Source organism: Limulus polyphemus, unplaced genomic scaffold, assembly GCF_000517525.1.
Source record: "Limulus polyphemus unplaced genomic scaffold, Limulus_polyphemus-2.1.2 Scaffold1574, whole genome shotgun sequence".
NCBI classification, from domain to species: Eukaryota; Metazoa; Arthropoda; class Merostomata; order Xiphosura; family Limulidae; genus Limulus; species Limulus polyphemus.
The window spans coordinates 67,902-82,578 of record NW_013667184.1 but is presented as its reverse complement, the minus strand read 5'-3'; the positions used below and the strand labels follow the sequence as shown (position 1 = coordinate 82,578).

Here is a 14,677-nt window from a genome sequence, read left to right as displayed (position 1 = left end):
GTGTCGCTAAAGTTTTGTCCAATTAACTTTCCGTAACTTCGTTCCAACAAACGGAGACGTAACAGTATGATCGGACAAACATGTACATTTGTTATTCTGGCCTGTATAAGTTTTAAGCATTTGTTTGTCAAAACACAGATACACATGTGTTTTCTATAAAAGGGCATGCTTTTGGTATAGTATTTTTTCGAAACAGATCAACGCTTTGTTCAGACAGTTTCTTTGTACTTAGTGCAGAGTTATGCCTCGTCACATCATGGCCGTAAACCAGAGATATAGATTTACCATGGCAAAAAATGACAATCAGCTGGGGGTTTTTGGGGCGCTGTAAGCCAACTAAGAAAAATTTAAAATTTTAGCCGTCTCATAACCATTCTATGCGATTCTCCGATGGTTTTGGTTTGCTCAATTTACACTCTACCCACAGGGGTTTGTTCAAGTATACATGCAAGGAATTATGTTACCACCGAAAAAAACGCTAAGAAAAAACTACCGGGGCAGTTGCCCTATAGCTGGTTACGGCCATGCACATTCCAGAAGTTATGGGGCGTCAAATTGTTCAACTGTCCAGAAATGGTATGAAGCAAACGGACATTGCCAAAACAATAAGATAACCCCAGTATATTGTATCTCGAATCCTCAAACGTCATCGGACTATAGGAAACGTTATTCCAGGAAAGTAAACTGGTGACGCCGAAAAACTACTGCCCGAACTGAACGTGTTTTGATCAGGTTAGCACACCAAGTCGAAAAACGTCTTGCAATACTTTAAGACAGGAATGGCATGAAAACATCCATTCCAGGGTATCAAGAAGAACAGTGAATAGAAGACTGACCAAACAAAGTTATTTTCCAAGAAGGGCTATCTGAAAACTGACATGAACCAGAATTCACTGCCTTCACTGTGTTACTTGGGCAAGACGGCATGCCAACTTACAGTTAGGACACTGGCGACATGTCATATTTTCAGATGAATCATATTTCCGGCTTGTTAAATCTGATGGTAGGATTCGTGTTCGTCGTTTGTCTGGAGGACATATGAGGGAAAAGTGTGTTTCCTACAGGGAACACACAGGAGGTGGTCCAGTACATGTTTGGGCAGCTATTCATCATGGTAGAAAAACTGCTCTTCATATCCTTCAACAAAACGTCAATGATGCCTCCTACAGGAATCACATGGAGGCGATATTTCAGCCATATGCTAGGGTTTAGCAATAATTTTTTGTTCCAGGATGATAATACCACTGCCCACAGTGCGCATATTGTACAGGATTATCACAACCAGGTTGATGTTACAAGATTGCAATGACCCATTGAGAACTGTTGGGCAGAACTGATCGGGAAAAGTGCTAGCCACAATCCTAAACAAGCTAATATAACTGAGTTTTAACAGTTGGATGAAATCACTGTGGATTACATCAATAACTTCATCGACAGCATGCCACACCTTGCGGAGGTTATTTTAGTACGAGAAGTACCAACCAAGTACTGAATGTTTACTATGAACAGATATAAAGTTACAGAACCTACTTATAATAATTTGATGGTATATTTTGTCATTATATACGTTTTTGTATGGTTTTGTTGTGATAGGTGAAATTCTCAATTACACATCTTTCAATGGGTGTTTCATAAAATTGTTTGCTGTTCTAATAAATTGTTCATGATGTCCATATAACCAATCTCAAGTTACATATGTAGATGTTTAATATAACATGCATTTCTCAGTTTGACAGCGCTAAGTGTATTTGCATTCCATCTTAATTAATAAGAATGATCTTACTTGTTATAAATATGCAAACATTTTTTTCATCTCATTAGTTACAAACATTGCTAATAGATGACACTACTTTTGCGCCATAATTAATGAAATTGTATTTTTATTAGACAAAAGGTAGTATATACACATAACTAATACTAAGAGAAAAAATAAGCATGTGGTACGACATCTATTTTATTCTTTCTTACTTCCCCGAATTTATATGGAAGTTCCCGAATGATATTCTGAGATCCTCTTTTCGAGTAATGTATTGCTTCTTCCCGGTATGCAGTAACGGATTTACTGTCTTCTTGACCTTGCAAAACACTACTTCTTCCACTGTTTTTCACGTAGCTGTTATTTTTAACGTAATGTTAGTAATTATGGTCTCTAGCAAATGTTCCTTGTTTCCAAACTTACAGTACGAATAAGTTTTTAAGGGTTTCTCTGATTTGCTTACTATTAAGTAATAATTATTAGTTTAGTATTCCCTGTTTATAGCATTTTTTTTTTAACCAGGAAGTGAATCAATATAAATGTTCTGGTGACTTACTCATTCAGAGCTGATATTCTTATTTGTCGACCACAAAAAGTTTCCCATTTTGGAAGAAAATGGCGCTTTTTTTGTGCCACAGTTGGAATATACATATTAAAAAAAATTAGTTAACTACATTTACTGTATGAATTGTTTCACGGAGTTTTCTTTTATCTTTTCGCACTATTATAATGTGTATCTTGACATTGCCTTCGTGCAGCTTCTTGAAAAATATTGGAAATAGCAGTCGCTTACAACTAGAGATCAATTCGACTTTCCTGTAATATATTGCTCAATGTTCTTATGGCCATACTCTCAGATATCTAGCAACTTTAATAGCTTTCTATTGATCATTCTGTTCAGTCACTTCAAAAATATTTTTAAACTAACCGTGATTTGCTTTTGCTGGTAGTGCTATACTAAATTTTATGTAGGCCAGAATGGAGGAGAATATTTTGCATACTGTGCCTACAAATGTAGCTTTAGTGTTTTATGGGCTAAAAAATCAAGTCAGAAACTCCAAGGTTCAGGCTTAGCCATACCTAATTTTAAAATACTGACCAGAGGGAGGGCAAGCAGTCAGAAGTACACACTGCCTACACTTAACCAAATAGTGAAATTGATTGCAACTTTGTATAACACTCCCACATATCTAAATGGGGAGAAGTTACAGCAACATATCGTGGGCTCGAACATCGGGCCTTTATATCAGCAGTCCAGCACTTTAACTCCTAGACCGTTCCTGGTCTCTCCTATCCAGAACTGCGAAACCTACAAGAATATATATTGTTACGTCTCTGTGTTCGTTTGTTCATTTACCGTAGAAATTCTTTCCGAAGAAACTTTAGCGATACAAATCCTTTCTTAAATAAAACTAGTTTATTCTTTCTCAATACAACTTTGCAATACACTTAATTTCCACAGTCAGTTCAACTTCAACAAACGCTATAATTCACAACGAACGATTCACGCGCTTGACTCAATTGTTCGTCTCTATCTCTGTCTGCAATTCAATTTCAATGTTGCCGTCATTTCTCGGCGGTCTTATATATCACAATAGCGTACATCTCGTCTCTTCATGAATCTTAGAAACTCATCACGTGTTACCAGCGTCAAGTGACTTCCGCTGTCGTAACAGCTAGAAACCGTGTTTCGATACACGTGGTGGGCAGCGCACAGATAGTCCACTGTGTAGCTTTGTGCTTAACTACTAGCAAACAAAGTATCGATTTTCATTGAACCAACCAGCAACTAAAATTTTATGGAAGGGCAGTTAGGATTTGTCAACCAACCGGCACCGAGAAGCAATCTTTAACTTTTATCGAATAGTAAGGCATATGTTTTACTAAATGCCAACTCATTCGGTAAAAATAAACTTTGCACACCCTTATTATTCATCGTTTGATTTTGTTTTGTTGTTGTTTAGTCCGCGACACCGTTCATACTGAATAAGTTTTCGAAGCCCGGCATGACCAGATGGTTAGGGCGCTCGACTCGCAATCTGAGGGTCGCGGTTTCGAATCCCCCGCCCACCAAACATGCTCGCCGTTTCAGCCGTGGGGGCGTTATAATGTAACGGTCAATCTCACTATTCGTTGGTAAAAGAGTAGCCCAAAAATTGGGGGTGGGTGGTGATGATTAGCTGCCTTCCCTCTAGTCTTACACTGCTAAATTAGGGACAGCTAGCGCAGATAACTCTCTTGTAGCTTTACGCGAAATAAAAAAACAAGCAAACAAGTTTTCGAAACTAGTTCAGATTTTCAAACATTCAACCCCCCCCCCCCCCACGTGGCATGTCTGCGGATGTACAACACTAGAAACCAGGTTTCGATACTAGTAGTGGGCAGAGCACACATAGCTCATTGTGTAACTTGGTGCTTAACTTCAAACAAACAAAAATTCAAAAATTCAAGTATAGGCGGGAAAGAAGTTTTAAATTTTACGTTATCATATGGTGTTTGGCTAAACCTTTTGTTGGAAAAAAGCAATTTTGTAGTTATTTATCATGTTGCTTTCTGTGTTGCTTATAGTCTTTCCCTACTTATTATGAACTTGTTATTTATTCATTTACGGACAAGACTTATGAATTTCCCTGTCTACTTAAGGTGAAAAAAGCCTCCAGTAAGATAAAACTAGTAAGAACGAGCTGTTAGACATAGCTGGTACAGTTGTACACCCGCAGACGACACGAGAAGGTTTGTGGCATTGTCTGCGCATGTCCTGTATGCCTTCTGAATCAGCCATGTGTTAAATGGCGCAGACTTACGAGTTTTTAAGTTTCAAAATAATATAAATTTAACACTTACTATTTGAATGAAGAACACAGCCTAGATTTTCATGTAAGTATAAAAAGTTACCCAAAATGTATTTCATTGAAAATGTTTATGTATTTTTCAGTTATGAAGGGGTCAGCTCAGTGCTGTATAAAATTAAAAATCAAAATAATTTGGTGAACAGTAGGACTAGTACTAGTACTTACTTAGTACTACAAGTAGTAGTAGTAGTAGTAGAAACCTGAAACCTATATGAAAGACTTTTACATTTTAGCCTATTTACCATTAAATTACCAAGTTATGATAACTGTGAATCTGGTAACAGTGTTAAGTTAAAAATGATGAAACATGCATTTTCAGTAGAAATATCTCATTCAGTACCGTTATTATGGTGTTATAAAAAACTGATTGTGGGAACATGATAAATTGTTATATTTTATAATAATGGATCTTTGTAAGTGATATTATGTTTTTCAAATACTAAAGAATTATAAGTCTAAAACATTTTGTGACATGGTGGACTTAGAATATTAAGCTATATAAAAGAAAAAACAAGGCTATATTCTGAATTTTCGTTTATTTGTATTAGAGACTCGAGATGTATTGAGTGTTGTAGAATCACGTTTAATATTATTTAAATTTAAAGTGAATGGAGATCCCAATTAAGAATTATTAGTGATACAGTTATTCTCACTATATCATTAGAATATTGTTTTCATGACATATTTGGTTAAAGCACCAGATACTGTACTGTTTTATAAATCTCTTTAGTCATAAAATATTTAAAAAGAATACACTGATGAAATTAATAATTTCTACATAAGTGCAATAATACATTATATAGAAATATTGTAAGTAATGTTATTAATGTAAATAAATATAGGATTGTAAGGTTTTGCTGTAACAAATATATTTAAATCTTAGTATAATGATTTGTTTCACTCTTAAAAGCAACTATTGATATAAGGGCAAATTACTGATAATTACCAGACAATGCAGACAACATCTTAAGAAATTAATTTTTTCAGTACGTTACAGTATTAAAATACCAACTAAAATGCTTTAATGAAATCAGTTGTAATTGAAATGCTTATTAAGTAGGTGTTAAGTGTCTTAATAATGATTTTACAATTTATGGTGTAGGATGTATGAATATTTACACCTTAAGCATAGAAAGTGTAAATGTAACTTATAACTATACTGATTATTATGTACTGGTAATAAAATACATAAAGGACAGTATCATATTCATAGAATGGGAAGTGAAGTCACAAATCATAAAACACTCTCCTTTCAATTCTATTTATGCTGTTCAAATGAGACATTGAAGCTTAATATGTGAAATAAAAGTGAAATGAATAGTACATGTAACACTGTGTGCTACAATTCATTTATGGAAACACAAGTGTATAGCATAAAAGTAAGAGGTATATATCAAATATACAGCCAATAGAAGTAATCAAATTCTTTCACCACAAGTTGTAAAAGAAGGTTTTTCTGCTGCACTAGCCCCATCTGTTAAGCATTATCAAAACTCACTGTTCATGAACGTAACAAGATAGTTTTTTTTTAATTTTATAGATGTGCATTGTAAAGGCTTTAAACCATCAACAATCGTGCCATTATCCAGAACAGGACAAAAACCATGTGTGATGTCTCTTGCATTTGCATCAAACATTGACATGTGTCTGTATAAATGTAATGTTATTTTTGTTTTAATATTTCCAGTGGATTTGAGTATCTTGCATGGTAACTAACATCATTATGCAACTGTAATTTAAGACTTACTAATCTTTGTACATGCTGATAAATGTAACTTGTTGAAGACCTTTACTGGTGTATTTAATATTTTAATGTCATTCCAATATTGGAGAAAATGTTATTGGCTGTCACAGTACTGTATTTTGATATAAGAGAAACAAAAGGTAAGATGTAGTTATAAATGTATCTTTATAATGAAGCAAAACACAAATGTAATATTAGGAAGCATTTATTAAACATTTCAGAATCTTCAAAATTTCATCTTCAGTGTTGTACCTCTAGATTACTGAAAATGGAAGTTTGAAGATTTTGAGAAGTTTAATAAATGCTTCCTATTATTATGTTCCTGTTTTGGTTTATTTTTAAGTTATGTTTTCCAAAAAATGAATCAATTACCAAATGTATCTTTAACATTTTTAGGCTTAAGACAAACTATATAGAGCTACATATACTAAGTTTATATTGTGTAGTTGTATTACATTAAAGTCAATCTATTTTTTTTTAAACATAATACACAGGAAGTTTATAATTGTATTACTTCATTATTCATATTGTTTTACTGAAAAATGTAATGTAAAAATGTTTTAATGAACTTCAACATTCTCCACAAGTTTTATATTTTTGATATTTCTCCTTTGCTTAATAAGGGAGATTTCACTTAGAATGTAAGATTTTGAAAGAAATACATTACTCGTGAATTAATTGTAAGACTTTTTCCATTATAATTTCAATTTGTTGTTATTTAAATAAACCTCCAAATTTTTCTCTTGAAACTTCTGGAATTTAGTTTCTCGAACATATAGATTGTGATACATGTTAGATCTGTGCTTTATTTCTGTATAAGTAAACAGTATATAATATGCTTATAATATTTCCCTCCATATTAAAAACAAGATCTAAATGGTGCTACTATAGCGTGCAGTCTACAAAGATATTTACAATATAGCATGAGGTCTACACAGATACTATCATCATTCTCACTGTTTTAACTTTCAGTTATTTGCAATTGGCACCATTTATTATAAATAATTCTTTTAAAGTAATAAAGTACAAAATACCATTACATAATGTTTTTGGGACAAACATAATATGAATGAAATAAATTCCAATTATCAATACTAGCATAATTATAACGTAAGTTTAAGGTACTTTTTTGGAATGCATAACTTATAGAATTATTATTATTTGCAGAACAAAAAACATGGATAGGTGTAAATTAATTAGCAAGAAATTATGTTTTAGTGAATCAATAAATCTGTGACGATAGTATCTGTGTAGACCACACGCTATAGTTTAAATATCTTTGTAGACTGCATGCTATAGTAGCACTATGTAAATTATCTTCTTTACAGGAGTGCCATGCCCATTATATAGTCTTCACATTTGCAGATGGCTCAGTACTGCAAAAAGCAATAACAAGTATATAAAGAACAGACAAACATATAAATTGATGGTCATTATATTTTTTTATGGAGTTCCAGATTCTTAAAACATAAAACCCAAAAGTATTTGGGGGGGGGGGCATCTAACCCCCCACCCCCCCACACATTTATATTATATAAATATAAGTTGAGAATTCAACCCTTACATTTTTTGTGTGCTTGACTACAGATCTGTGATTTGTCTCCTGTTAGCACCAAAAGAAACTGTTCCACTTTGAAGCCATAGGTGATTATAAAAGTGACAGTCAAATCCCACTGTTTGGTCTTATGAGAGTTGGTAATGGGTTGTGTTGACTAGTTGCTTTCTCTCTATTCTATCACTTCAAAATTATGTACGACTTGAGCAGATTTTCCTCATGTAGCATTGCACAACATTCAACAAAACTACCAAGTAATTTCCTAGTATAGGAAAAATTTAAATTTAGTATTTGTTTGGCATAACTGAAAGAGTCATATTTGCATTAAAACATAGTCTTAAAAACAAGTTTACACTATACATGATGAAGTTGCTGTAAAATAGAGAGCATGAGTGTAACTTAATTTTTATTTATTTATTTTTTTAAGGTATGTCACTGGTTAAGGATACAAGGTCCTTAGTTAAATTGAGTTAATTTTTTCACACAGTATGGATAGTGGACAGACCAGTTTAGATGACCAAGCTGTAGCTGAACTACAACAAGAAGCTAAACGAGGAGCAGCTAGAGCTGAATTGGTAGGTGCTTTAGGTTGGAAAAAACCGACAGGAATGAAACTGAACAAAATATTTCTCCATAACACTATCTTAAGTACAGTGCGAGGACCTGGTGTTAAAAAAAGAATCAATCCTCTTGATGAAGTAGCAGTTCCAAGTGAGTCTCAACAGAGTCAGTACTATCAAAGGAAAGTAGTGAGTGGAGACATACCACACCAGAAATTACCTTCAACAAATAAAAAGCACGAACCAGGACACTCAGAAAAACTTCAAAAATCGACAATTCAGCAGTCACCAGTTAGTGCTGCTACTAAGCTATTAAACAGAGCACAAAGGTTAAGAAAAGAAAAGTCTAAAAATAACTGTAGGCCTGGAACTTAATGAGTTTCATTGACTGTTATTAATATAATAGAAATGGTATTCAACAGATTCTGTAATTTTGACAAGTACACATATGTTATTTGTAAGTACTGTATAGTTTCTTATTGATTTGTAAAAAAAAGTTAACATGGTGTTAAACTTTATGTCAAAGACAACTTGTGTTGGTGATATGTATGTACATGTATATGTGTACTCGTGTATATGTGTATCAATAACACAAAAGTCATGAACTTTTTCCCTCATTATAGGTGAATTAGATAAGATGTGTTATTTATTTAGAACATAAAGTATTGTTTTAGAGGAGTTTTAGGCAGGGAAGATTTCACTGGAATTTCAATTTTATGGATTACATTGCACTTAGGTTAGAGTGGACAACACTTTGGGTGTAGTGATGGCCTCAGCATAAATGAAGAGGAATCCACTCCTACAGTTCAGCAAGAAACCTATCATAAAATGTAAAATATAGCTTATCAAATGTCATTGTTATTTAGAATCGTTCTGGAATCTGATATTGAACATGATTCTAAGTAAACACTAGTGACTGGTGTGTGTGCTGTTGGAAGGAATAAGTTTATAAGTAGCTAAGGATGCAACTTTACAAAACTTTTTAGGGAATTTTGCTATTACGTGTACAGCTGACTTTTCTATGAGAAATTATTAATAGAACTTTGGAAGCTACATTTTTTAATGACTTCAATCTAAGATACTTTTATGCGTGGAAAAGTATTTTCTAGCCTCTTTTTGTGGGATTATGAATTATTATGTAAGTCTCTGACAAACTTACTTTAAAAGTAAAGTATCATGGAATTATTAAATATGGTATGTTTAGTTGTTAAATAAAATCTTTTTGAATTTATGTTGTTTGTTTTGAATATTGTTGCCTAAAAGAAATGTGGTTTTATTACAGTCTCGAAAAAAACTGTTTTGAAAAAATGAAACTGAAGTTTGTTATTAATATGTGTGAAATGAAAATTACTAACACAAATTTTTATTTTATTTTTTTCTGTACATATTTTATGATGATGTATATTCAGTTCAGTTAAGTTTCAATTACAAAATTAACAATGTACAACTTTTTGTTTTATAGCTCATAAGATGTAAAATATAATAAAAAAATGCTGTTTTTGAGCTGAAACTTAAGTCTGTTGCAAAATTTCGTTTTAGACACATAAATGACTAATCAAGATTTCTACAAACTTATATATGTAATTAGTGCCTTATCTAACATAACTTTTATTGTTCTTAGGATTATTAATGATTTCATCATTCAGAACTTTAATAGTGACAGCAACATCACAGAGTCTTAAAAATGTAATTTGTCATAATTATCAGTTAACTTCTCATGCCTTTCAAACGAACATTAATATTTATAGTAAATTCAATAAATATTACCCATAATATTTCAGCTTCAACATCCTAACTATGCGACTTCTAAATGCAAATTTTCTGAGGTGTTACTGTATAGATTTGCTCCATGATGAGTTCATAACTAGCTAAATGTGATTTCTGGGCATCCTGATGAATAACATTTTCGTGTTTCTGATTTTTTTATTTGTGTGCATTATATATATTGCTCAATTACTCAATATGTGATCCCCACCAGTAGTGAATGGTATATACTATGTTAGCAATTTTAGGGAAATTTGTATGACAATTGTAGTTTCTTGTTGTTGTTTTTTTTTCGTATTTTTAATATAATATCTTAAAATCTTCAGAATGTGCCCTGGGACCAAATTATAATACTGAAAGGTCCAAATCTGGCTTTCATTGCATTGTAGGAACAAAAAATTGTATTTTTATGACAGTGAAAGTTGCATGACACTGGGAGCATGTGTGCTGGAGTTTCTCAAATGATCATGAAGGCCCGAGTGCATTCGAGACGCCCTCTTTTTAGTATATAAGCCTGGCAAGAAAAACCAGCACGTTTGAAGAGATAGATAATTGAGTCAAGCGAACAGTAGGCACCATAAGTAAAGTGTGTGAATCACTGTGATTTATAGTGTGTTTTATAAAGGTTGTTAAGTTTAAAGTGACTGTGGACATTCTGTGTATTACAAAGTTGTATCGAGAATGAATAAACTAGTTTTAATCGAGAAGGGACTTGTATCGCTGAAGTTCCTCGGAAAGAATTTTTACCAGAAATTAACAAACAAGCAGATACGTAACAGTATTTTAGGTAATATTTTTTTGTATTGCAAAAAAATTGGATCATTCAAAACTTTAACAATAATGCTAACCCATACTGATAACAAACAGTTAGTTTAAGCCAGAAACTTACAGGTGACTCTGTGTAAATTATTTTAGTCTTTATAATGCAACAATGATGGTAATCCATATTAATAACAAACAGTCAGTTTAAACCAGAAACTTACAGGTGACTTGGTATAAATTATTTTAGTCTTTATAATGCAACAACGATGGTAATTCATACTGATAACTAACAGTTAGTTTAAACCAGAAACTTACAGGTGACTTGGTATAAATTATTTTAGTCTTTATAATGCAACAACAATGGTAATCCATATTAATAACTAACAGTCAGTTTAAACCAGAAACTTACAGGTGACTCTGTGTAAATTATTTTAGTATTTATAATGCAACAACGATGGTAATCCATACCGATAACTAATGTAACTTAAATTGAGAATAATTGCATGTATATGATTTCTTTAGTTTCTGTTAACATAGTAGAACATGCAACACTTGTAGACTGACCAATTAATTGCCTTGAATAGTTACTTTCACTAAATACTAATTTCAAATGACTAAGGGTTATTATTTGTTTCCAGGATTTAGTGGGTAATGTTACTCATCCTGAGAAGTTCTCAAGTTACGAGATTTGTGATGGAAATTTTTTGTGCTAAAGCATTTTAACAAAATTATAGACTAGCATACAATTCTAAATTTAAAATATAAAACTCATCTCTATTCAAGTGAGTTTGAGGGCTTATAACACTATAATTGGGGTTTGATCCCTGCATCAAACACTGTGCAGGTAGCCAATTGTGTAGCTTTGGGTTAAAATCAAACAATAACTAATGTATTGTATGACAAAAAAACACATGATATTATTGAAGGTCGCTTTAACTAACCCTTGCACATCTCAAAAATTTAAACTTCTTCTGTTTCGTAAAGCACAAATAATGTTGTTACTCGTGCATTGAAATGAAAGCACATACATTACAATATATTGACGGGCAAACATTTGTCTGGTCTTATCTTAAATTAGCTGACTTTTGTATGTGTTAGTTACTTGGTGCCAATAAACCGGACTATAATATTTCTAAATATTGGACTTGTATTTTGGGTACAGTTACACAGGCTAATAATTAATAATACAATTTTTAAAAGAATGAAGTGTTATCGTATTTTGATTAAATGTTTAAATATTTGGTGGGAGCAGGATAAGTTTGGCTGTGATATGTAACATTGTGTAGTCAAGGGCAAATAGTTATTTTTTATGTGTGTGTGTGTGTATATACATATATATGTAAATAGCACTTAACTGTTTGCATATACATATATATGTAAATAGCACTTAACTGTTTGCAGACTTATGAATGAGAGAAATGTCATAGTAAAGGAGTTTTCATTTTCAAAAGATATTTGAAATTGTGGTGTAGCATTAAAATATCAAATATACGCACCTATAAATGATAACTTTGTATTGTTATGTTTTCTGTAAATTCAGTTGCTTAAAACTCATAAAGTTAAAAAAAATATACATGTTCAAGAAATAATAAGAAAATTATTATGACATTAGATTTTTCAAATTTACACACACACACATTTGAATAAAGAATGTTAGAAGTTTGTATTTTGGCATAAAGCACTGAAAGTGTAACATTTTGTTCTGTAGCCAGAAAGGAAGCTTAAACCAATGATAAAAGGGGAAAATGAGAATCTGTTCTTATTTTAGCACAAAGCTACAAAATGGGCTATCTGCACTATCCATTACAGAATAGAAGCCCAGATTTTAGTATTGTAAGTCCATAAACCCACTGGGAGACACAAGAATCTGAAATAACTAGATACTAATTAGAAGAAGAAGCCATCAAGGCATACCAGTTTAGCTTTATCAAGGCTTTCCAATAGTTGCTGAATTTTAATGATTGAAATAGCTGAATAAACAGAAAGTAAACATAAATATTGATTATTGTTTTATGTATTTGAGCCTTCACACTTATTTCTAAATTTACAAAATTTAGATACAAATAATATTTCTCAGAGTTGCCCAGTAATCTTTCTTTGTATGGTGAGGAGTAACCCTAGTCTGTATAATTTGGTAATTAACCACAAGACATTGTCTTCGCCTAAGTTTTGTCTGTGTAAACTATTTCTTTCTTTTTAGAGTATACATTTCCATTCTGTTATTTATGGTCACTATATTTCAGTTAAGTTTATCTTTTAAGTTTTCAATTTATTTAGTTAAAACAGTATTTTAAAATTCCTTTAACTGTTTTTGGAGGGGAAAAAATTTTTGTGATTGTGGTTTTTCTACTTTAAGTGATACAAATTTCCTTCACAGTTGAACTTGGATTTCAATTTCAAACTTGACAGTGTAAAAGAAAACTCAGATTTTGATTATCTATTTTATTTTTGATTTAATACATACATTTGCACAAGTTATGATACAGAAAACAAGAAATATGGCACTGTTAGTATATTTACTGTTATATTTAATAAACTACATTTAATGACAACAATAAAAATCTAAATTGAAAGGGAAACAGCCATGAAAAAAATGTATATGTATTTAATTCAATATATTGCACTTTTTTGTGAAAAATATTAAAAGTTATAAATATCATCTCTGTATCTTAGTTTGGGTTCAGAATAGTCTCATTTGAAACCTTATGTAATTACAACCATTGCATTTTTAATTAAGAATCATAACTATTATAAAAAAAACCACTACTGAAGACACCATAGCATTGGTTTGGGCAGCATTATCACACAAATCCTTTTTCGTGAGATGAGCAAGTTTCTTGAACTGCAGTCTCTTTGGACTGGCACACGTTACTTCTGGAAACTTTTTATTTGTGACCCATTGGAAGAAAACTTCCTTTTCAAGCCCACACTTGCAGTCGAGTTCTGCAGAAAATATAATAATCATGAGTCAAAATATAAAGAAAATGTGAGGGATCTATACAATATGAAGTATACTCTATCTTTTGCAAACACCCTCACAACTCCTATAATTAATTTGATTTTAGATATTTAAAATGTAAATTTTACATTTTCGGTTCTAATCTTCCGTAAGATAATGTTCAGTTTCATGTTTGCAAAGTGTTATTTTTAATAGTCCTTTTCTAACTAGACTTTTTTTATTACCTAGAGATATTGTTGCGTCAGCGAGGTCACGTGACTAGTGTCACCCCACGTTTCTAGAAGTATCTTGTTCCTTCGTGAATGCCCTAGCATTTACTAGATATAGGGGAGTCTGGTATATATAAGATGGTCACGGCGTGACGTGACAATGTGTGTGTAGGTAATGAGTAATTGAACTGCAGTCAGAAAGTATTGTTGAAGTTAACGTCGTTATTATAGTTTGTTATAGCGCGACTGTTGAAATTGAGTGTATCGTAAAGTTGTATTCGGAAAGAATAAACCAGTTTTATTAAGAAAGGACTTGTGTCGCTAAAGTTTCGTGGGAACGAAGTTACGGAAAATCAATTAACGAACGGAGACGTAACAAATTGGTGTCAGAAGTGGAACGAAAAAAAAAACGGAAACGAGAGTCGGAAAATCAAACTACAGTTTAGCAGACTTGATGGCAGCAATACAAGAGCAACAAAAGAAACAAGAAGAGAGACAACAGCAGCTGCAAGAAAA

The 14,677-nt window shown here is 32.3% G+C and overlaps 2 protein-coding genes across 3 annotated transcripts in view; one reads left to right on the top strand and one right to left on the bottom strand.

The window, feature by feature from the left end:
• Positions 1–4,489: 4,489 nt before the first annotated feature.
• On the top strand, positions 4,490–9,766 carry LOC106464162. The gene is made up of 2 exons (XM_013924283.2): positions 4,490–4,633; positions 8,395–9,766. The coding sequence occupies exon 2, from the start codon at positions 8,396–8,398 to the stop codon at positions 8,840–8,842; it is 447 nt and encodes a 148-aa protein (XP_013779737.1). The 5' UTR covers positions 4,490–4,633; position 8,395; the 3' UTR covers positions 8,843–9,766.
• A 3,672-nt stretch (positions 9,767–13,438) lies between these two features.
• The window catches only part of LOC106464161 (toll-like receptor 7), a 9,597-nt gene continuing 8,358 nt past the window's right edge, over positions 13,439–14,677 (bottom strand). For both annotated transcript variants that reach the window (XM_013924281.1, XM_013924282.2), the window contains exon 3: positions 13,439–13,936. In XM_013924281.1, the coding sequence (XP_013779735.1) occupies positions 13,722–13,936 (215 nt within the window). In that variant the 3' untranslated portion in view covers positions 13,439–13,721. The remainder of the gene's footprint in view (positions 13,937–14,677) is intronic.

Excerpts from the sequence above, each read along its gene's own strand:
- LOC106464162 (XM_013924283.2), top strand. The coding sequence starts at position 8,396 with ATGGATAGTGGACAGACCAGTTTAGATGACCAAGCTGTAGCTGAACTA.